We start from the raw sequence: 24,956 nt of genomic DNA, 5'->3' as shown, positions 1-24,956 counted from the left end.
TCTTGGTAATGAGTAATGGGGAGAGGTTGATAGTATAAAGCATTGTGAGAAACGGCTCCCTCTGAAGTAAAGTAGTTTTCGGGAAAGAAGTAACTTTCCACGAATTTGATTTCGAGACCTCAGATTTAGAATTTGAGGTCTTGAAATCAAGCATCTGAAAGCACACAACTTGGGTATTTTTTTCTTTCATTGTTATCTCGCAACTTAAATCCGATTGAGCTCAAATTTTCACAGGTTTTTATTTTTTTATTCATTTGTTGAGAAACACAAACTGTGAAGACTACTCTTTTACAGTTACCAATAGTGTCCAGTGTCTTTAAAACAAAATTCAACAAAATTCATAAATCTGGAATAAAGAATAATAATTTTATTTTGAATCCCACCCGATAAGTCCAGCTGTTTTATCAAAAATAGGCCAAAAATTGAAAAAACGACAAGGGGTTGGTCCAGCTGTTTTATCAAAAATAGGCCAAAAATTTAAAAAACGACAAGGTCCAGCTGTTTTATCAAGTGACAAACGACAAGGGGTAAGTCCAGCCGTTTTATCAAACTTGGGTCAAAAATTGAAATCACGACAAGGGCCAGTCGTTTTGTCAAATTTGGATCAAAAGTTGAAAAAACGACAAGGGGTTAGTCCAGCCGTTTAATCAAATTTGGGTCAAAAATTGAAAAAACGGCAAGGGGTTAGTCCAGCTGTTTTATCAAATTTGGGTCAAAAATTGAAAAAAAGGACAAGGGGTAAGTCCAGCGGTTTTATCAAACTTTGGTCAAAAATTGAAAAATCGACAAGGGGTAAGTCCAGCCGTTTTATCAAAAATAGGCCAAAAATTGAAAAACGACAAGGGGTTGGTCCAGCTGTTTTACCAACAATAGGCCAAAAATTTAAAAAACGACAAGGTCCAGCTGTTTTATCAAGTGACAAACGACAAGGGGTAAGTCCAGCCGTTTAATCAAACTTTGGTCAAAAATTGAAAAATCGACAAGGGGTAAGTCCAGCCGTTTTATCAAATTTGGGTCAAAAGTTGAAAAAACGACAAGGGGTTAGTCCAGCCGTTTGATCAAACTTGGGTCAAAAATTGAAAAATCGACAAGGGGTAAGTCCAGCTGTTTTATCAAAAAAGGCCCAAAATTGAAAAAAAAAACGACAAGGGGTAAGTCCAGCCATTTTATCAAAAAAGGCCAAAAACTGAAAAATTGACAAGGGGTAAGTCCAGCTGTTTTATCAAAAATAGGCCAAAAATTGAAAAAACGACAAGGGGTTGGTCCAGCTGTTTTACCAAAAATAGGCCAAAAATTTAAAAAACGACAAGGTCCAGCTGTTTTATCAAGTGACAAACAACAAGGGGTAAGTCCAGCCGTTTTATCAAACTTGGGTCAAAAATTGAAATCACGACAAGGGCCAGTCGTTTTGTCAAATTTGGGTCAAAAGTTGAAAAAACGACAAGGGGTTAGTCCAGCCGTTTAATCAAATTTGGGTCAAAAATTGAAAAAACGGCAAGGGGTTAGTCCAGCTGTTTTATCAAATTTGGGTCAAAAATTGAAAAAAAGGACAAGGGGTAAGTCCAGCGGTTTTATCAAACTTTGGTCAAAAATTGAAAAATCGACAAGGGGTAAGTCCAGCCGTTTTCTGAAATTTTGGTCAAAAATTGAAAAAACGACAAAGGGTAAGTCCAGCCGTTTTATCAAACTTGGGTCAAAAATTGAAAAAACAACAAGGGGTAAGTCCAGCCGTTTTATCAAACTTGGGTCAGAAATTGAAAAAACGACAAAGGGCAAGTCCAGCCGTTTTCTGAAATTTGGGTCAAAAATTGAAAAAACGACAAGGGGTAAGTCCAGTTATTTGATCAAACTTGGGTCAAAAATTGAAAAATCGACAAGGGTAAGTCCAGCTGTTTTATCAAAATGGCCCAAAATTGAAAAAAAAACGACAAGGGGTAAGTCCAGCCGTTTTATCAAAAAAGGCCAAAAACTGAAAAAACGACAAGGGGTAAGTCCAGCTGTTTTATCAAAAATAGGCCAAAAATTGAAAAAACGACAAGGGGTTGGTCCAGCTGTTTTATCAAAAATAGGCCAAAAATTTAAAAAATGACAAGGTCCAGCTGTTTTATCAAGTGACAAACGACAAGGGGTAAGTCCAGCCGTTTTATCAAACTTGGGTCAAAAATTGAAATCACGACAAGGGCCAGTCGTTTTGTCAAATTTGGGTCAAAAGTTGAAAAAACGACAAGGGGTTAGTCCAGCCGTTTAATCAAATTTGGGTCAAAAATTGAAAAAACGGCAAGGGGTTAGTCCAGCTGTTTTATCAAATTTGGGTCAAAAATTGAAAAAAAGGACAAGGGGTAAGTCCAGCGGTTTTATCAAACTTTGGTCAAAAATTGAAAAATCGACAAGGGGTAAGTCCAGCCGTTTTATCAAACTTGGGTCAAAAATTGAAAAATTGACAAAGGGTAAGTCCAGCCATTTTCTGAAATTTTGGTCAAAAATTGAAAAAACGACAATGGGCAAGTCCAGCCGTTTTATCAAACTTTGGTCAAAAATTGAAAAAACAACAAGGGGTAAGTCCAGCCGTTTTATCAAACTTGGGTCAGAAATTGAAAAAAACGACAAAGGGCAAGTCCAGCCGTTTTCTGAAATTTGGGTCAAAAATTGAAAAAACGACAAGGGGTAAGTCCAGCCGTTTTATCAAAAAAGGCCAAAAACACAAAAAACGACAAGGGGTAAGTCCAGCTGTTTTATCAAAAATAGGCCAAAAATTGACAAAAACGACAAGGGGTTGGTCCAGCTGTTTTATCAAAAATAGGCCAAAAATTAAAAAAACGACAAGGTCCAGCTGTTTTATCAAGTGACAAACGACAAGGGGTAAGTCCAGCCGTTTTATCAAACTTGGGTCAAAAATTGAAATCACGACAAGGTCCAGCCGTTTAATCAAATTTGGGTCAAAAATTTAAAAAACGACAAGGGGTAAGTCCAGCCGTTTTATCAAATTTGGGTCAAAAATTGAAAAAAAACCGACAAGGGGCAAGTCCAGTTGTTATATCGAATTTGGGCCAAAAATTGAAAAACGACGAGTGATTTTATGCCGTTTGATTAAACTTGGGTCAAAAGTTGAAAAATTGACAAGGGGCAAGTCCAGCTGTTTTATCAAAAAAGGCCAAAAATTTGAAAAAAAACAACAAGGGGCAAGTCCAGTTGTTATATCGAATTTGGGCCAAAAAATGAAAAACGACAAGTGATTTTATGCCATTATATCAAATTTGGGTTAAAAATTGGAAAAAAAACCGACAAAGGGTAAGTCCAGCCGATTTCTGAATTTTGGGTCAAAAATTGAATAATCGACAAGGGGTAAGTCTAGCCGTTTTTATCAAATTTTGAAACGTTTTCCCGGCAAGGATATCTATCACTTCTTAAATTTAGGGCAATAACAGTGTCTTAAAGGTAAATAATAAATTTGACCAGGCATTCTTAAATTATTTGGATTGAAAACTAGTTGATAAGGGTGTTACTAATCCAAAAAAGGACGCCATCGTACTTTGGAGCGAAGCTGTTGTCTTAAAAGTTTTCTGCTTAAGATGACTTGAGCAATTATTAAGAACTTACTCCAAGTAGTGAAGTTAATAGCAAGCCTTGATCTACTAAGCGAAAAATGTGATTCCCCGTCGATCCCTACCTTCCACACAGGAAGTAGTTAATAAACTGGACAGTTCTTTTCAGAACTGAGAAGACGCCCTTCTTTTCTTTCAACACAACACCCCTCCAGCTATAAAATGGTAAAGCCCTCCGCCGCCCTCGGGTAAACAACTCCTTATATGGGAATGCTGTGCGCGTCGCGCGTATCGTGTAATGTGGCACAACTGTTTCAGCCATTCCAATAGGAATGAAGAAACCGTCTTATAAGCACAGGTGCAAGCTCGCGTGTCACGCCCATGAACACTTTTTACCGGTCATAAACAAAGGTTTATACACACACCCGTGACGCGCTCTCCACCAATAGGAATAGCGAAACTGTCTGAGGTATTTATGAATCATGGTTTATGATTCGCTTCACTGTCACGCTCTATGTTAAAATTAAAATAAGTTTCCTTCTCCCAGAGTTTTAATAAAATTAAACAAATTATCTGTATATTTATTATAAAAAATTAAACTCATTTTCAAAAAATCATAGTTATGAGTATTTTTTTCATAGATAAAATTCAACATAAAGATTTGATTAAAGTACATGTGTTCTTGTTCTGACGCGTGAGACTTGTCAGGTCTTAATGCCAACTTTGTAAAGTTGCTGTTCCTTGAAGACTTACTGTGGGTTTTAACCCTACACCGATGTGTGTACGCGCTCTCCACCAATAGGAATAGCGAAACTGTCTGAGGTATTTATGAATTATATATTAAGCAAGACAATTTCTCAACAAAAAATAATCTACGCAGCAAGTAGTTGTATATACACATTGTTTTACGGCAATCAAATATACAATAATACCACCACCATGCCTCAAATCCCACAATTAATATAAGAATAAGCTGGTACCTTTCACAAGGATTACATTGTTACAGATTACAGAATTTTTGCCGCTACCCTTTTCTGGTCAGCAAAAAAGGCTGGCCCAGTTTAAAAAAGTTCCAGAGTGAAATAAAAATGTGTGCATTACAAAACTTAATTAATCACATTGTAGCATGGAGAATTTCTATACAAACAATATTTGTTAAAACATTATCTCAATAAATTCTTCGAACATGAAATACATGTGGACTCTCAAAGTCGAAAATATATTAATACCGGTAATAAATGTTTTCCCAGCCAATTTCAGCAGAAAATCACTTGATTTTGTAAATACGCCTCAAAATTCATGCATTTCCGACCACTCCAGTCAAAATAAGGTTTCTTTTTAGCTATCAATGCATTCAATTTCCTGCACACATGATTATGTTTTTCTCGTTCAGATTCGTTTCAGTCATTCTATTTCATTTAAAGGCATTCAAGACTACACAGTTACCATTTTTTAAGTTGAATTTCTACAACCTATTTTCACTTGATGAAATTGAATGGTTGACCACCTCTTGCTGCTGGCTTTTATGAAATCGAGTGCGTCTTGCAGTCTAATGCAATTGAATGATCTTATTTGACCAGTAACTGCTTAACTGGTGAAATTGAATTCCTCTTTTTGACCTTTGCACGCTGATTCATCGGAGCATTAATTTTCAAACAAAATTGGATAAGCCCGGGTCTTAAAATGAACGGATTTTGGTTGAACTTGACCGTGAAAACCTATATTATTTTGCATTTTTGTACAGTACAGCACCTTGTAAACCATAACATGGTGCTAAGGATTAGGTCTAATAATTCACACTTCTTCCCACTCACCTTGCAGTAAAAAATACCTGGCGCTTTGTATCCTTTGGCAAAAGGCGTGTTGTAAATACGATTATTATTATTATTATTACAGTTCATGTTACAGTATAACAATAGTTGTACAACATATAATCTGAAACGGGAAGCACGTGGCTACACTATGTTCAAGCTGTAGGCGTGCAAGGGTATCTTTAGCAGCCAACCACATCGACCCATTTACAGCACAGCAAGAGATCAAAAGCGTTTTTATCTTTTCTGCAGGGAGGTAAATCAGAGGACCCATAATAAAAAAAAAACTTGAGGTACACAGGTTCCGCCCACAATTGTCGGTGCTGTAAATCTGCCCAGCATTCAGGATTCCCCAAGCACCACTTAGAGAATTTCTTCATTTTCAACCACCTCACATTTTCAAAATTGTTAAATTACACTTGAAATTTCAAAGGTTTTCAACAAAATGTAAAATTTGGTAATTACCAGTTAAAAATGGTAGTATCCAAAGCCACTAATTTTGAGCACTACTTTGATTTGAAACTATTTGTATGACCTACCATGTAACTAATCAATCTCGCAACGGTTTCCTTGGTGAAGGAGAGAAACAACTCATTAACCTACTCATGGCCTCGGCCGGGAATCGAAACCAGGGCCACAGTGATGAGAGGGGAGGGCTGCTTACACAAACCACCCACATAGATGTCAATGTGGAAAGTAAAGAGGGTCAAATTTACACTTGTATAAAACATTCACACAAAATAGATTCAGTGGATAAATAATCACGGACCTTTCGTAAATAATATCACCAGTGACACAGAACAATAAAAATACAAGGGTTCCCCCCTTTTTTTTGCAAGGGGTGGGGGATATTTGAAGCATAAATATCCCCAAAAGGAGGGAGATACATTTTTTGGTGTAGTTACAAACCCTATTCAACAAAATGCAGGGTATGTGATTTTCCACAGATTTGTTATTTTGTGCATAATGTAGGTATACAGCAAGTGGGAATGCTCCGTCCCCCCACGAGAGTTACGTGAAGACCCGGTCCGTTGTTAAAGTACGGCCGAGGAGGGCTGCGGGGCTCTCGCCCGGTCCTGCACGGGGCCCGACTTGGTGGAAAGACGGTGTTCTGGGTGCGTCTTAGACAATTACCAAAGGTGTCCAGTGCCTTTATTATGGTCAGACTAGATAAGGGAATCAATATGTGGTGAAGGAGTTTTCAACTAGTGGTTTAATCCCAACGAGGCCTGGTTCTTGATAATTTTACCGAGACGAAGTCGAGGTAAATTAGAAAGAACCAGGCCCCAGCGGGTTTAAACACTTTGATTCCCAATCAAATACCTTTTTGGTCAAAAAGTAAAATAAATGCAAAAATTATAATTGTTAAATGATTTCTTTCAACACAACACCCCTCCAGCTATGAAATGGTAGAGCCCTCCGCCGCCATTGTGTAAACAACTCCTTATAAGGGAATGCTGTGGGCGTAGCGCGTATCGCGTGATGTGGCACAACTGTTTCAGCTGTTGCTCTCAACCAATAGGAATAAAGAAACTGTCTTATAAGAAGAGGTACAAGGTCGCGTGTCACGCCCATGAATTAACACTTTTTACCCGTCATAAACAAAGGTTTGTACACACCCACGTGACGTGCTCTCCGTCAATAGGAATAGCGAAACTGTCTGAGGTATTTATGAATCATGGTTTATGATTCGGTTCATTGTCAAAAATAAGCTTCCTTGTCCCAGAGTTTTAAGTTTGTTTCAATAAAATTAAACAAATTATCTGTATATTTATTGTAAAAAATTAAACTCAATTTCAAAAAATCATAGTTATGAGTATTTTTTTCATAGATAAAATTTAACATAAAGATTTGATTAAAGTACATGTGTTCTTGTTCTGACGCGTGAGACTTGTCAGGTCTTAATGCCAACTTTGTAAAGTTGCTGTTCCTTGAAAGATTTACTGTGGGTTTTAACCCTTACAGCGATGTGTGTACGCAATGTATACTCGTTACTTTGCAGAGTCCTGCGGAAAAAAATCAGAGGCAGTTTGAATCCTATGTTTTGGCAGTGGGTTCCACACCGATATATAACAGATGTATAGTTTGCATCTGTATGAAGAATATAAATTTTGGTTTTGTAGTACACCAAGTGAGAATACTGGTCTTTGACAATTACCAAAGGTGTCCAGTGCCTTTAAATATATCCCAAGAGTGATTAAACGATAGAAATACAGGTACAATAATCAAAAGCAGAAACACCAAAAACACATTCTCACGAAAACCTACACTGAATCCATGGCTTTTCCGGGGAAGTGTCGGTGCCGAGTCGGAACATCTCATCGACGACCTCAAGGTGGCAGACGGTCTCCAGAGTGACCTGCTGGCAGACGCGCTCTATCGCCGCTAGGCTCAGCATCAGATTCCCGGCTAGGCGTCTGTTTTTGGGCTCCACTTTGGACATGAAAGTAAAGAAGGTGTTCTGTATGGACTCTTGGTAGGAGCGGACCTGCTGCCTGTTCTGCAGCATCGGTGTATCTGAAAACCAAGACAAACCAGTTTGGCATGCAATGATAAGAATAATACTAGGTTCTTATATTTTATACGAATATAATATGGTTTATTTCAGGTGACTAGTCGATATTAGCTCCCGAGGTATTGGAAGTTGACAAACTAGTTCCTGAGGCGAGCAGAGGGAACAAGTTTGTCAACTTCCAATACCGGAACATGATTTGGAGCAAGGGAAAATGACGAATGTGAAATAAAATGCTCATGATAAGTTTGTTCATGTGTTGGATGTTGCTAATGCTAGAGCGATGTTCGTGCCTGTGTACCATCAATGATCGTAAAGCGCATGACAAGTAGAATAGCGCCCAGGCGCACCGGTCACTATTCTACTTGTCTTACGCATCTACCATGTCGTAAATGCTCTCAGGTGCAATCTCTAAGGCCTTTTCAGAGACATTTCTTCGACCCTTTAACTGAGTTTGTCCACAAAATATTGTTGGGTCCTTGTGATACTACTGATACAGAAAATTTAAATGAAGAGGCATCTTTCCTCTTGTTTTTTTTTCTTTTTTTCTTCTTTTTTTCCCGTTTTTTTTTATATATATATTTTTAAAATTATTTTTCCCCCGGGGGGCACGTGCCCCCTGCCCCCCCCTGTCTCCGCGCCTGCTCATTTTGTAGTACATGTATCTTTGTGAAAAATGTTGGCAATAAATGTTTTTTTTAATAATTATTCTGTTGAGTATTGAAGTAGCATGACAAATGAGATGGATCTTCTCTTACATGTAGTACTTGTTCAACTAAACTTGAATCTGGTCTTATAAAATAAACATGTAATGCTGGTGACATCATGCACCTGGGGCCAGCCCCAAGTGACTTGTTCCACAAGCAGGGCACTTGGGGCTGATCCGGTTGACCCCCTAGAATTACGTCAAAGCTATTCGAACACACAAGGCAGTTCAGGGTCGACCCGGGGAAGCTAATCAAACGCAACAATAACAAGAACCAGTTATTATTACATAATTGTAAATTATGTTGCTTTTACCTGGATTCAGTAGCAAAATAAGTTTCAAGCAGACGAATGACGTCATGTTCAGGCCATTACTGTGTAGCTGGTGTCCAATATTGGTGATCTTGGGTACCAGCTGGTTGAACTTTGACACGCTGAAGTCGTTCAGGTCAATGACTTGGTTCTGTGGCATCAGGAGTCGACCCATGTTGTCCAGGCAGTAGAAAACTAGCTTTAGACACAGCAGATTAAGGACAGATCTATGCAGTAGTCTTATCTGGTCTTCGATCTGAAAGTAGAAAAAGGTTCAAACTTTTTAAACATTGGTATTTGTCAAAGATCAGTGCCCAATTTCATAAAGCCTGTAAGCACAAAAACCTGCTAAGCCCAGGAAAGTCTTGCTTAGCAAAACAGGTTACCAGCCAACATTCCATAAAGTTTACACTGTTGCAACTGGTGCCCCACTCATTTTGTGCTTAGCAAAGAAATTTGTCAAGCAGTATTTTCTGCTAAACAGCTTTGAGATGCTCAAGCAGAAAATATTGCTTAAACAATATTTGCTTAGCAGAAATGAGCAGGATACCAGTCACAAATATTATACATGTAACAAGGTACTTTGTTTATTCTGTTAAGGATAATTTTGTTGTGCTTAGCTACTTGTTGTGCTTAAGCAGCTCTATGAAATTGGGCTCAGTATCGGCGCTTGACATGTATGTGACTCAACACATACATGGCACAACAAACCAGTGACAATTAAAGGTAGGATCATAGATTGTTTTTTGTCAAAAATTGCTGATTATAGGCAAATTAGTCGATAAAGATACAATGTAAGTCACCTGTGAAAGTTCCAGCTAAATACAGTGTCAACTTGTTGAGCAAAAAGCAAACAACTGTCACTGAATTTTCATCAAGAAAGTCAAATCCATCCACGCTTTAAAGGCAGTGGACACTTTTGGTAATTACTCAAAATAATTATTGACATAACACCTTACTAGGTGACGAGTAATGGGGAGAGGTTGATGGTATAAAACATTGTGAGAAACGGCTCCCTCTGAAGTGACATAGTTTTCGGGAAAAAAAGTATTTTTCCACGAATTTGATTTCAAGACCTCAAGTTTAGAATTTGGGGTCTCGAAATCAACCATCTAAACGCACACAACTTCGTGTGACAAGGGTGTTTTTTCTTTCATTATTATCTCGCAACTTCGACGACCGATTGAGCTAAAATGTTTACAGGTTTTTTATCTTATGTATATGTTGAGATACACAAAGATACACAAAGTGAGAAGACTGGTCTTTGACAATTACCAACTGTCTTTAATAAGCAGATGAACAGAATGCTGAATTTCCTCATGATGCACTGTCGGCCTTGTATGCTTCGTTTTTGAAAGGGCACCAAGACATTTTCTCCTTGGTAAAGGGCACCGGTGAGGAAACTGTAAATTTCTATTGGAGCATTTAAAGGGGACATGGAGGCAATTGCCTTCGTTGCCTCCGCGCAGTATCAGGCCTCCGCCACGGCGCAAAATGGCTTCTATTACTATTATTATTATTATTATTATTACTATTATTATTATTATTATTATTATTATTATTATTATTTATGCAGCATAGAAACACATACAAAATACAAACATAATCAAAACAAAACAAAAGCCAGGGACATATGCCTGGAATTACATACATTATAGAGGTTCCGCAAGGCTACAGACACGGTTACATCAACACTTCATGTGTTTATGTGACGTGTAACCACGGCTTCCATGACAACAGATACGTACGGGAGCTTCCACGACAACGGATACGCACGGGAGCTCATACACCTTCATTTAAAACAATACCATCTTGTTGATTATAGTTGTATTTTTGTCCTCGATGAAAAACATTTTCCCCAGTGTTACTTTTCAAGGGTGTCACTCATAAATAAGATAGAAATATGGATTAAAGGAACACGTTGCCTTGGACCGGACGAGTTGGTCTATAAAAAGCGTTTGAAACCGTTTGTTATGAAATGTATATGTTTAGAAAGATGTTTTAAAAGTAGAATATAATGATCCACACAAGTATCACTCAAAATTGCACGGTTTTCTTTTTACGTCGCGAACTATCACCGTCGGCCATTTATGGGAGTCAAAATTTTGACCCCCATAAATGGCCGACGGTGTTATTGGACGAGGTAAAAAGAAAACCACGCAATTTCGAGGCATATTTGTGTAGATCATTGTATTCTACTTTTACATCATCTTTCTAGCCATATGCATTCTATAACAAACGGTCACAAAACGCTTTTCAAAGACCAACTCGACCGATCCAAGGCAACGTGTTCCTTTAAGAGGGGCGGGGTTTTTTCCCAATAATAAAAACCCATAGATGTTACTCATATATTATTTTAGTTAGTTACATTTCACTCCTAAGCTAGGAGCTTCTTCAGACTGACTGGTGACCATTCCAATGCTGATGCTTATTAAAGGCACAATCGGTAATTGTCAAAGACTAGTCTTCACAGTTGGTGTATCTCAACATATGCATAAAATAACAAACCTGGTGAAAATTTGAGCTCAATCAGTCGTCGAAGTTGCGGGATAATAACGAAAGAAAAAAACACCCTTGTTGTACGAAGTTGTGTGCTTTCAGATGCTTGATTTCGAGACCTCAAATTCTAAATGTGAGGTCTTGAAATCAAATTCGTGGAAAATTACTTCTTTCTCAAAAACTACGTTACTTCAGAGGGAGCCATTTCTCACAATGTTTTATACTATCAACCTCTCCCTATTACTTGTAATCAAGTAAGGTTTTATGTTAATAACTATTTTGAGTAATTACCAATAGTGTCCAGTGCCTTTAAACGATTAGATAGAAATAATGTTCATCATTTGTAGGCAAAATATCAGGGAAATGCGGTATAAACAGGCTTCTCTATTTTGCCGTGCTTATTAGAAACTTTTCAAAAATGGTTCGGTTAAGCAAAAAATACTATTCACATAAATTCTCCAATGTAACAAAAACATACACAAAGTATTTTTGGATTTGCTCGCTCGCAAAACCTATGGCAATGTGTGTCTATACTTTGGCCTAGGCTTGAAACACTCCATGATCTCGAAACAAAATCTGATGCGCATCCATCGTGAACAGATACAATAAGTGTGTCTGAATCTGTATTCATGTCCATGCTGGGCCTAGGCGACTAGTGAAATTTACAACTGGACTCGTCGCGCCTCAAATAGTCTCGACTTCGACACTAGTTGCAACTAATTTTTTATTACAAAGATGCATTCCGGCATATTGTTTGCCGCAGGTGAGTTTTAGTAAAATTCATGCGGAAAGAATTGAAGAATTGTGTTTTCGTAAGTAAACTATGTTGTCGTGAATAGTCGTAAACGACACAGTTGGTTCACCAAGCAGGTAGTCACGACTATTTTTGTTGTAGTCGTTGTGGCAGGGTTAACTGAGTAGTTAAAAAACGGAAGCAGCGACTCGACTAAGCAGTCAATAGTTGCAACTACGACACTAGTCGCCCAGGCTTAATCCATACGCTTGCAAAACCTCTGTATTAGAGAGGTTTCGCAAGCGTGCGGATACAGATACAGATACGAATATGATAACCGTATCCGTTCACATCAGCCACGTGTTGAATTTTGTTTCGCAAACTATAGGTATGTTTCACTTGAGTGCGCTCGCATTCATCATGAGTGTTTTTCTGACATACCATTTAGAGACCCCGTGTTTGATACACTGCATTTTCTCATCATTTTGCTTGCAAATGACTAAACAAATTCTATCTAAATTTATATCAAGCACGATGTGAAAGCTAACCCGTGGGAAATGTTTTTGATCTGGGACAAAAAAAATACAACTAAAAGTCTGCAAGACAGTATCCGTTTATCTACAATGTGTATGAGCTCCCGTATCCGTTACAACGTGTATGCAAAATACGACAGTCGCGGAAACGCGTCACGAGAAAAAACACAAAGTGTTGACATATCATAATCTGTATGTGTATCCGTACACTTGCGAAACCTCTGTATTATCATTAGACCTTTACCGTTAGTTCCCTGTAGAGTGGAAGACCCTGAACCCATCTGATAAGAGGCAGCATTGTGTGGTTGATGATGTGACTCAGAGTCACAATCAAGTTCTTCTCTTCCCGTAGGATACAGAGGCAGCAATCGCGGAGGGACTGCTGGATAAAATCTTTCTCCTTGTCCAACAGATCCGAAATAATTTTTGGAACAGAGACCACTTGGGGTAGTTTGGATTCGACTTTCAAGTCTTTCCGATGTTCTGGTGCTTCTGTTTTGCTCAGCTGCTGCGACAAAGCGACACTCTCAGAGTCTGTCAAAGTCTTGTTTGACTGCGCCGAGTTGGCGCTTTTATCTGATGCGACTGGCGGTTTACATGAGATAGACTCTCTCCGTTTACGCTTCTTAGGCTGAGAACACTTCAACTGGTTCTGTTTTTCCTCTTCCAACTTGCTGAGGCGACGTTGTTCAGAAGATCCGTTGTACAGGCTGCGGCCTCCACGCTGGCGATCCGACCTGATGGCTAATGGACACACAACAACATCTCATTAAAATAAACATGTGTAAGAAATGTTTCCTTGGCATCGCACACATGTTTTGTTTAGGACTCAGGAAATATTTCTTGTCCAGTTACCATTTTGAGCGACAAGCCCTTAGATGGGTGGTCTTGTGGATTTCTCTCCAAAATTCGAGCCCTGCACACATGTAGTTTTCACAAAATGATAACTCTTTTTTTAGTGCATGCACTGCGACTCGTCACCGTTTGCTATAATTGCAGATGAACTCCTGATAATATAGGAAATGTATTAATTTTTTTTCTTTCTTCAAATTTTGTACAAGCACTTTTTTATGTCTCATTTCACACTCTTACTTGTAAGTTGTAGCTCAAAATATTAACTGGGTCAGAAATAAAATTGAAAGGGAAAAATACGCCTGCTGCCTCTGACGACTGAACTACGGTCAAGTGTAAATTTCGAGCCCTGCATAGTGTTTTTCATCGATCGTGTTTATGAACGTGTGAGGGCGCTCTCAATAGTATTTTTATCACTTCTAGGGGTATACGCGATTCATCCTGCAGTTTTAATCGGCATTCTGTTACTTTTGTAACGGTGAAGTTTAAAGTTGAATTAGAGGTGGATTATAATGGCTCCTTTAAAGGTCTTATTGTCCGTGATGGATATTGATTTCTCTTGTGGTAATGTGTTCCAGTCTTATTAATAACTTTTATGGTAAGAATGAATATACCCCCGGAAGTGATACAAATTTGTTTGAGAGCGGTACAAAATACGGCACACTATTGTGACATCACACTTTTCTTGGCAATTCAAGATCGATACACAGCTCAAGTTCAATATCTTTACAGCTTATAAAATTAGGCCCTGGCCACATTACACAAAACTTAAACACCAACTTTACACCTTTCTTCGTTCACTACACTGGCTGCCAAGTACATCAAATATAGGGTGCGTTCGATTAGCTTCCCCGGGTCGACCCCGTTGTGTGGCATTTTCTTTTAGCCGGACGAACGTGTGCAGATAATTACCCACGTTTGTCCTGGAATAAAACCCCGCCACACATCGGGGTCGACCCAGGGAAGCTAAACGAACGCACCCACAATATCTTCTTCTGTTCACTTACTTGACAGTTAACGGACATGCTCTGAACATATCTTCAAACTCTAACTTCTCCAAAGTTTCACTGCATTGCTTCAACTGACTGTTGGCATACGACTCACAATATTATCTAGAATACTATTTGGTCTTACTCTTACACTGATGTTTGTAAGCACTGTATGAACTTCTGTGTAAAAAAAATCACCTTGAGGCATAGTACTTGGGTGGGATTTGAACCCACAACCGTTGCCAATCGAGAGCAGGGCCCAATTTGGCTCTGTGTGCCGCAAAGCACTGAATCGGCGCTTGCTGCAGCGGGGAATTCTGTGCTTACGCCAAGCGTATTTCACGGATTAGCAGGGAATTTTGGCTTGTCCGTGTGTGTACTTCACATTACTAGGCATTCTACATTACACAGCTAGCGCTTGCACGTAAGCAGAGAATAGTAATTGTAAGCGCAGAATTCGGCGATAAGCAGAGCCATGAAATTGGGCCAAAATGTCTTACCAACTAGACCAGTGAGAGTCATAGCCGTTGTCTAGTTCGTAAGACATCTGCTCTAGATTAGCAAAGGTCTTGGGTTAGAATCCCACCCGAGTAGTATGAATACAAGTGATATTTTCACAGAATAAGTGTATAGGATTTGAGGCATTGCATGGTGAGGTATCAATATATATTTGGTTTGTGGTAACACCATGTGTGTATCTACTTGCCAGGTAGAGTTTGTTCTTAGAGAACTGTCTGTCTTTATTCTACTATAAGTGCTTGTAAACACACATCAACGAGAGGGTAAAACCAAATAATATTCTTCATCCCTGATGCATATTTAACATCATATCAACTAGCAAATGGTCCACGAACCTATTCTTGCTATGGTCAACAAGCTTTGACCTCAGCTGCACCATCACTATGGAGCACTCTCCCTCTTAAGGCAGTGGACACTATTGGTAACTGTCAGAGTCTAGCCTTTACAGTTGGTGTATCTCTTATTATTATTATTACTGTTATTATTGTTACTGTTATTATTATTACTGTTATTATTATTATTATTATTATTATTATTATTATTATTATTATTATTATTATTATTATTATTATTATTATTATTATTATTATTATTATTATTATTATTATTATTATTATTATTATTATTATTATTATTATTATTATTATTATTATTATTATTATTATTATTATTATTATTATTATTATTATTATTATTATTATTATTATTATTATTATTATTATTATTATTATTATTATTATTATTATTATTATTATTATTATTATTATTATTATTATTATTATTATTATTATTATTATTATTATTATTATTATTATTATTATTATTATTATTATTATTATTATTATTATTATTATTATTATTATTATTATTATTATTATTATTATTATTATTATTATTATTATTATTATTATTATTATTATTATTATTATTATTATTATTATTATTATTATTATTATTATTATTATTATTATTATTATTATTATTATTATTATTATTATTATTATTATTATTATTATTATTATTATTATTATTATTATTATTATTATTATTATTATTATTATTATTATTATTATTATTATTATTATTATTATTATTATTATTATTATTATTACTGTTATTATTATTACTGTTATTATTATTACTGTTATTATTACTGTTATTATTATTGTTATTATTATTATTATTATTACTGTTATTATTGTTACTGTTATTATTATTACTGTTATTATTATTACTGTTATTATTATTACTGTTATTATTATTATTATTACTGTTACTATTATTACTGTTACTATTATTACTGTTACTATTATTACTGTTACTATTATTACTGTTACTATTATTACTGTTACTATTATTACTGTTACTATTATTACTGTTACTATTATTACTGTTACTATTATTACTGTTACTATTATTACTGTTACTATTATTACTGTTACTATTATTACTGTTACTATTATTACTGTTACTATTATTACTGTTACTATTATTACTGTTACTGCTATTATTACTGCTATTGCTACTGCTACTGCTACTGCTGCTGCTGCTGCTGCTGCTGCTGCTGCTGCTACTGCTACTGCTACTGCTACTGCTACTGCTACTGCTACTGCTACTGCTACTGCTACTGCTACTGCTACTGCTACTGCTACTGCTACTGCTACTGCTACTGCTACTGCTACTGCTATTATTAACTTTATTACCTTCAAACTTCATCCCCAGTGAAAGGCACTTTTGAAAGCGGCATGAGGCACACACCTTACGACTTTTCAGAGTGATCACACACGTCCCACCGTTGACACACTTGAGCTTCTCAAAGCGCTTACTGTGAATCGTCCGCTTGAAGAAGCCCTTGCAGCTCTCGCAGGAGTACATGCCGTAGTGGTAGCCGGACACCAGGTCTTCACAAATCGGGCATTTCTTGTCAGGTGGTGGCTTCACTTTAAAGTTCACACTGTCCGCATTTTCCTCTGGCGCTGTCTCCTGTTCACCTAAACCTTGCGGTTTTTCATCCGCAGAATCGGAGGAAACGTTCAGCGATTGTTCTTTGGACGACTCCAAAAAATCAAGAGTTGCTGATGTTGTTGCAGAAGGAGAAGTCTCGGGGGATGAGAAAAGCTTTGAGACGGGCTTCGAAAATGGCGTTTCATGCGATGAGAATCGCGTGAATGCCAGCTGCTCAATCGGAGTAGAGTTCCTGCTTTCTGAAGCAACTGTTTGAGAGATGGAATCAAGACCTCCCGGTGGCATGTATTCCTCGTCGACCCGTTCCACCTTCACCTGAGACTCTGTTATTCTGCCTCCTGCTCCATGACACTCTTTGGGTGACCCTTCTCTGTTCCGAGAAGTCAAAGTGGTTTCAGGAGCACGAGAGGTGGTTTTATTCACATCGGTGGAGTCCGCATTCAACAGGGGAAAGGGCATACGTTCTGACCAGGCGTTGGGTGACACAAACTGATCTGAATTCCTGGCCAGATGTGCATGCTTCATTGACAAGGTGTCTTGACTAAAACATGGACCGTGCTGTTGACCATGTAAATCTGGAGCTGTTATCACTGACTTCCGAAGCTCCTTCTTCAATGACGAACCTGATGAGGATGCAGCAGAATGGTTTGCATTTTTTGTGCTCAGATCCAGTACTGAATGCAAATCCAACCAGGCGCTGGTCAAATCAACATCCGAGGAGGATGTCTGGTGGTTATTCGAACCTGACCATGCTGTCAAGTCCGGACACTGAGGTAGACTTTTCTTGTTGAATGCTGAAGGAGAACCTCCAACTGTCTGGGCGTCTGAAGAATCGTCGACGAGTTGTCTAGTGGGTGAGGTCAGTCTAAACGGATGCAAAGGTTTCTGTTCATGGGAGTTTGCACTGCAGATAGGCCCTCTACCCTGTTTGATCATAGCCGGCGTCTTGGGCTGAATTTGATTTTTTTGTGCGGCAGCAGTAAGTCCACTTCTGGAATTGAATTTAGAAGTAACATCAGAAGGCCCACTCTGAGAGGTAGTATATTCAACTGCAGTGGTCACGTCCGATTTAATTGATTGCGTTACTCTTGACTGCAATGATCCTGAGGTTAACACGCCAGGGGGGAAGGTGCCCCACAGGATAGATGGGTCTACAACATTGGATGATCTGGGATCATGTGGGGTCATGGTGACATCTTTACATTCCTGTGGATCACCAGCCACCACAGACGTGCGGAATAACTGCTGCATTTTGATGAGCTGGTGGAGCCAGTGCATCCTCTGTGCATGATGGTCCATCATGTCTTGAAGTTGCGAATCTGGTATTAAGGGGGGTAACATTTTATCGCCATCACCGCTGTCGGACATTTTTTTCCCCTTGAATCCTCTTTGATAAAAAGTTTACAGTCGGAAATCTCTCCTAACGTACTGGCGGGATGTGCATCAGGCAGATGTGACATGACGAAAGGACTGGTTTTCCATCTGGACGTCTGTCCAACTTTGGGATACCAAATCGTTCCATTGCTGCTTAGCGCTCAACCTATAAAAAAAAGGAAGATTCATAAGATTTCAATCACAAATATGCAAGTCAAAAATAATAACAATAATAGTTTTTTATATAGAGCTTTATACAACCGAAGGGCATCTCAAAGCGCTTCCAACTTTAGTACCCCTGGTCACTAGGCCGTTTAATTCATTCCTTAAACCATCTCAGGTAACTGGTGAGTATACAGCCTGTGCTGCCTTACATGTAGCGCGCTATTGCTAAATCAATCACAAGAACCATCTCTGCCCTCACTAGATACCCATTTACCCCTGGGTGGAGAGAAGCAATTATAGTTAAGTGTCTTGCTAAGGGACACAAGCGTCACGACTGGGACTCAAATCCACACTCTGCTGTCAAAGTCAATGATAAATTGAATGTTTTTCTAATTGTAGGCCTATTTGTTTGTATTTTGCAAATTTGTAATCATGGCACATGCTGTGGCCCAGAATGTGAGTCAAATACACCAAAACTAAGCTCTGGTGTTTCTGGTCAGCTGAGTTGGGTTCGAGTCCCGGTCTTCAATTAGAAAACGTCAGTACGCAAATGAAATTGCACCCATTGCAGTGAGTCCACGCTTTGGGTATCCCCTGTCAGAAGTCAACAGTGAATATCTAGAGCTAAGAATTTAAACTAACTGATTTAGTTTCTTTAATATTTTGCAACTAAATTGTTTACTAGGCCAAGAGCAAAAAGTTTACCTTTTGGTATTGACTACAAGTTGAATTGTTCAAACATAGCCCTCTTTACGGTTGTCCTTGTTTTATGGTCTGGTTCATGTAACGCTTCTAGTACAATACGCCTCTCTTAATATTTATGCATGAGGTACGTCACAATGCTAACTCAAAACGAGGCGATGGGCGCAGCCACTGCAAGTGATGGGGAACGTGCGCCCATAGCCTCATTTTGGGTAAGAATTATTACGTCATGCAAAGTATTAAGAGAGGCGTATAGGCATCCATTAAGCTCCCACAAAGATCGGAGCGCTTTACAATTTACGATACAGACAAACGGTGCAATAAAAAAGTACAAAGCTATAAAGACACCCTAAAGACATCGCTCCAGAAGTGTAGCATCAATACTGCATCCTGGGATGAGCAAACAGGAGATTGAGCCTCATGGAGGCAACTATTGCGACTGCAGAGAAAGGAGAGGAAACGAGAAAGACATCTCCATGGTCCAACCCTGTGACATCGGCTTTAAAAAGAGTATGTGGCTCACGGATTGGACTTTTGAGTCATCGATTGAGTCACCTTTAGGCACCAACTACCTCAACCCTAATAACTTTGTTTATGTGTGGGGAACATCTTCCTCGACATCAAGGGATTGCCTATAGGGTTATGATTATTGCAACAAACGTTCTACCTACAGTACTAGATGTGCTGAACGACCAGTGTTGTAGACACGGTGGGCGGTGCTTGGCAGGCCTGTCCAGGACTCACAATTTTTTGCCCAGCGCTCTGAGCAAAACACATTGTGCCACCCAGCATAAATTTCCCCAAGAATAAATCAAAATATTGTCCACTGTGCATTGATCTGATTCTGAGACATAGCTAATAATAAGGAGTATCACATGTCACAGACAGCAAACACAGTCAAAATGTCATTTAACTTATTGCATCGAGGCCTCATAACACAGTTTGGAAACCAGGCACCATGCCTGACGCTTGCACTTACCAGTTGATCGTCCGGATTTTTCAAAAAAGAGGAGGATGAGGGCCTTACTATTTACTATTTACTATTTTTTTTTCAAGATGGCCACCAATTCTTCAGTTTGAATCAACCGCAAACTTATTTATACCTATTAGTTGCATGAGGACCTGTATTAATACTTACACTAACAGGGTCGGATAAAACACTAAAAAGATTTGCTGGTAGGCATTCACTCATATTGTTTTATGAAACAGGCTGTTTCAAGTGTTCGAGAGGATCAAGTTAGATTTGGGAAAAGCTCCTTAGGCCAGTCCTGTTGAAAAGATGGATTAAAAATTAAAAAATAGTAAATAGTATTTTTAAAAAAGGATGCGGCCCCAAAAAAGGATGCGGGCGGGGACGATCAACTGGTATTTGTTTTTATTTGGCCTTATGGTCCCAGTCGAATCCCATCTATTGAAAAAATTTGTCATCAAACTAAGAAGCGGTAGGAGATGGCAGTCACTTCGATGCAAAACAAACAGTACCTCAACTGCTTCATACTCTGTCTTCTCCTCAGCCTCAGGTGTTTAACTACTTTATTTACTTTCTGCTTAGATGTTGGTCAGTGGTTTTCAGTATGATTCCATTGTGTATTTCCAGTAGTTTATTTATGATTGTGTGTTCTTAATTTTTCCTGTGTTGCATGTATGCAAAATGAATTTATTTCATGGTAGGACCAATAAAACTTGAATTGAATTGAATTGAAATGAATAATTAAACATGAATAATTTTGTTGAATTGGATTTATTGCCCACCTAAAAATTAGTCTACATGTAGTACATTCTGTGCAAGATTCATTCTAACATCCTTGGTTCTGGTTTACTTCGACTAGATAAATGAGGTTGGTCCCGCTATACATGATCATCTCCAGATCCAAAACTGTTTGAGGAACAAATCTAATTTACTCGTAGTTCTAACGCTAAAAATGCTAGTAAAGGAGTACATGATGTATTATGCAGAAAACGTCGCTCTTTGATATTAACTTTTTTTTTCCTCAAAACTTGACAACTAATGAAGCTGAATCTTCTACAGGTAAATTATATTTAGTATTGTACATCTTTATTAAAGCCATTATACACTTTCGGTAAACAGTATTGTCCAAGTCCCACACTTCGTGTATCACAACTTATATATAAAATAACAATCCTGTGGAAATTTAGGCTCAATCGGACATCGGAGTCGGGAGAAAATAACGGGAAAATCCACTCCTGTTTTCGCGCGTTTCGCCGTGTCATGACATGTGTTTATAACAACTCCGTAATTCTCGTTAACGAGAATTTATATTGTTTTACCGTTTTCTCAAAAAGTAAAGCATTTCATGGACTAATATTTCAAGAGAAGTCTTTCACCATTACCTTCTGTAAACCCTGTAGATTATTTGTAAATCTGTGAACTTTTTTTTTTTTTCTGTACCGAAAGGGTCCAATGGCTTTAACAGTGAGTAGGGTTTCATGTCCACATGTCATGACCAAACACTTGCTACACAATGTACGTATAAAGTCACCCTTTAATTATTGGGGATGTTCTAGTGGTGGGCGATAAATCCACCAAGGACAAGCGGATCAACAAAATTACTCATGTTTTAAGGCACTGGACACTACTGGTAATTTACTCAAAATAACTATTTAGCATAAAACCTTACTTGGTAACAAGTAATGGGGAGAGGTTGAGATTATAAAACATTGTGAGAAACGGCTCCCTCTGAAGTCACGTAGTTTTTGAGAAAGAAGTAATTTTCCATGAATTTGATTTTGATACCCCAGAATTAGATTTTGAGGTCCCGAAATCAAGCATCTAAAAGCACACAACTTCAAGTGACAAGGGTGCTTTTCTTTCATCATTATCTTGCAACTTCAACAACCAATTGAGCTCAAATTTTCAGAGGTTTGTTAATTAATGCATATTTATGTTGAGATGAGAAGACTGGTCTTTAACAATTACCACTAGTGTCCAGGACCTTTAATTATGGGGGCCATCATTGTTGCAGTGCAAGTTTCAGGCATAATGCCAGGGCCCGATTTTGTGCCTACTGTGTGATTTCTATTTCATAGCGCTGCTAACCGTAAGCACAGGAAAAGGCATGCTAACCTTCCGGTGCTTACCGCACGGAAATAAATGACGTCACAATGCAAATCCATGGTAAACACGCAACATGGCTGCCCAACTTTTCTGCTAACCCGTGAAAAACACTAAGGCTTTTACAAGCAAATTTTTCTGCAACAGTAAGCACGCAAATTTGCTTACCATTAAGCAGCGCTATGAAATTGGGCCCTGGTTTCCAAACTGTTTTTGTTATGTGACCGTGCAATACATTGAACAACCTTTTGAATGAATTCTTTCTCTGTGTCATTTCATTCTCCTTTAAAATACCTGTGTCTCAAATAAATGCACAGTGGACAATATTTCGATTTATTCTAGGGGAAATCTCTGCCGGGTGGGCACATCGTGTTTTGCACGGAATGCAGGGCAAAAATTGTGAGTCCTGGGCAGGCCTGCCCAGCACCGCCAGGGGTCGAAGTTGCCACTAGCCCGCTAGCCCAGGACTACCAGATTTACAGCGGGGCTACTCATTTTTCCAGTTTGATAGCCCGGCGGGCTAGTGGAAAAATAATGTCAAAATCAATATCACAAACCGCAATGAACTGTGCTGATGGTGTATTGTAAAGTTTGTGTCGTGACTCAATGTGTTTTTTGGGCTACCAAAATCTCGTCGGGGATACTAACACTTCTTGGTTACTAGATAGCCCTGCCGACTACCATGAAAATACACTGAATTTTGACCCCTGACCGCCCACCGTGGCTATAACACTGAGATGAATTATCAGGCATGCAACTGCCCTTTGAAAAAAAAAAAGAGGAAAATTTTCAAAGGCACAACGCAAGTGCGGAGCGAGGCAGCCAAAACGCCACGGGACATGATACCCACAATGGTACCCTAGAAAATGTTGAGGTTTATTATGCTCTTAGGTGCATTGTTAGCATGTAGTAGGCTTATTTTACACGAATGTAGTCGTACACTGTTAGGCCCCAAACAAAAAATCCGGGGAAAAAAAAAAAGGAAAAAAAAAAATATATGTTTATTATTATTTTTTTTTGTTCACGTTTAAAAAAAACCAAAAATGTGAAATTCCGCGGAAACGCGGAAGAGTTGCATGCCTGACTTATGTTGGATGGCGTAATTTGTTGGTACGGGTCTCTTTGAAAAGTGTTATCAGGCAAGCTTTCTCATATCTGTCTTGCACATGTGGTCTCCCAGTTCAGGTGTTGAATCATATCAGTAACTCTTCCAGTGGGTGTGTAGATGTTTTTCATGAACCTTGCAGCACTCCTTTGGACTTTTTCTAAGCTTTCCTGATAAACCTTTCGCTGGGGGTCCCAGGCAAGTCAGTATAGCCCTTGAATAACCCCTTTGCTGCTATGAAAGTCGCCATCTTGTAGGTCAAACCGTATGCGCGTCTAAACAAGTACATGTACATCATAGAAACACGCAGCACTCCCGGTTTGATTTCTATGGCACAAACACGTACACACACACGCACACGCTCGCAGACGCCATCTTGTAGGGCAGATATTTGAACAGTGATGTCATATTCAATACTGTCTATTGCAGTCTTGGTTGAACCATAGCCAAGGTTAGACTCCTCCGATTAAACAACGCGACTGAGTCCTAGGTATAAAGGTCCCATGCCATTGCAAAACAAATTTACACCAAAGGTTTTGGAGATTATGAAGTATATGACACAAGATGAAGAATTTTAACTGTTGAATTCAAGGTTGCCAATGAAGAGAGTGAATGATGGGTGTTACTTGTATATGTGCTCTGATTTTTTGGATTACAGGTAACCAATCTGGCAGCGGAACTTTTAAACTCTTTGAAGAGGAGCGATATTTTATGTGAGAGTTTGGGAGTCCTGCCAATAATCCCTTGAAGTATAAAACAGAGGTCGAAGCATATATGTTTTTATCCCCCCAGTAGTTCGGGATAACTTTCCGTATGGCGCCACCACTTTTTCACTCATTTTTACAAAAAGGGATATATCAATCAGGTAAATTAGATACTATATTATTTTATTTCGAATGAAAAAGTGGTGGCGCCATACAGAAACTTTTCTGTAGTTTGAGCTTCTGATTGGTGGATTAGCACGGACTTGAAGATAAAAGTTTATAATAAAAATAAGAGTAGACTGGGCTGACTGGTAGATTCGTGTGTTTTGCTCCGGCCTTGATGATAACAAGTTTCCAGTAAATTTTAAACCTAGTGTCACTAGTAGTGAGCGTAGACAAGTATGATACATATGATAAGGATATTGATAAGGGTGATGTGATACCTCTTCTGAAGAACAGAATTTTCCCATGCATATCCATGCGTGCTTTGCTCACGAGAAATTCACATTTAAATTTACACACAAGTCATCAAGTGGCAAGTCACAGGTGACAGTTTAAAAATAAAATTAAATATATTTTTACTGGCCTTGTCCCCCTGTAAAATACAATATCCCCGCAATTTACCGACTAAATACGTTTACTTAAAACTTAATAAACTATTTATAATCAACAAAATTTACTTACAATCCCTCTTTTCCGTCGAAATACTGCTATAAAGTGGAATAAATTCGCCAAACATTCACAGGGTTGCTTCATGGCTTGTGTGTTGTGACATGTGGATGTGGGTCGGGTCGCGCTGGGCCGGGTATGCATCCATGTACAATGTGTATCGGGTGTGTACGTACAACAAAACAGTATACA

General features: G+C 38.4%; 2 protein-coding genes across 2 annotated transcripts in view; one reads left to right on the top strand and one right to left on the bottom strand.

Moving 5' to 3' along the window:
* The window catches only part of LOC139947870 (guanine nucleotide-binding protein-like 1), a 395,329-nt gene that overhangs the window by 64,165 nt on the left and 306,208 nt on the right, over nt 1–24,956 (top strand). The gene's annotated exons all lie outside the window — the stretch shown is intronic.
* LOC139948225 (uncharacterized) lies at nt 99–24,917 on the bottom strand. Its single transcript, XM_071946311.1, has 5 exons — nt 24,780–24,917; nt 16,711–18,512; nt 12,892–13,391; nt 8,886–9,138; nt 99–7,870 (listed from the first exon to the last, which is right to left on the bottom strand). The coding sequence occupies exons 2-5, from the start codon at nt 18,338–18,340 to the stop codon at nt 7,608–7,610; spliced, it is 2,646 nt and encodes an 881-aa protein (XP_071802412.1). The 5' UTR covers nt 18,341–18,512; nt 24,780–24,917; the 3' UTR covers nt 99–7,607.

This window comes from Asterias amurensis, chromosome 15 (genome assembly GCF_032118995.1).
Source record: "Asterias amurensis chromosome 15, ASM3211899v1".
In the NCBI taxonomy this organism is placed as follows: domain Eukaryota; kingdom Metazoa; phylum Echinodermata; class Asteroidea; order Forcipulatida; family Asteriidae; genus Asterias; species Asterias amurensis.
This window is presented reverse-complemented; position numbering and strand designations above follow the sequence as displayed.

Bases quoted from the DNA above. Each gene is read 5' to 3' on its own strand.
- LOC139948225 (XM_071946311.1), bottom strand. From the start codon at position 18,340: ATGTCCGACAGCGGTGATGGCGATAAAATGTTACCCCCCTTAATACCA. The intron at 9,139-12,891 runs GTAAAGGTCTAA...TTCTACTTTCAG, and splicing joins CACTCTACAGGGAACTAACG to ATCGAAGACCAGATAAGACT. The intron at 7,871-8,885 runs GTAAAAGCAACA...CTTGGTTTTCAG, and splicing joins TATTTTGCTACTGAATCCAG to ATACACCGATGCTGCAGAAC.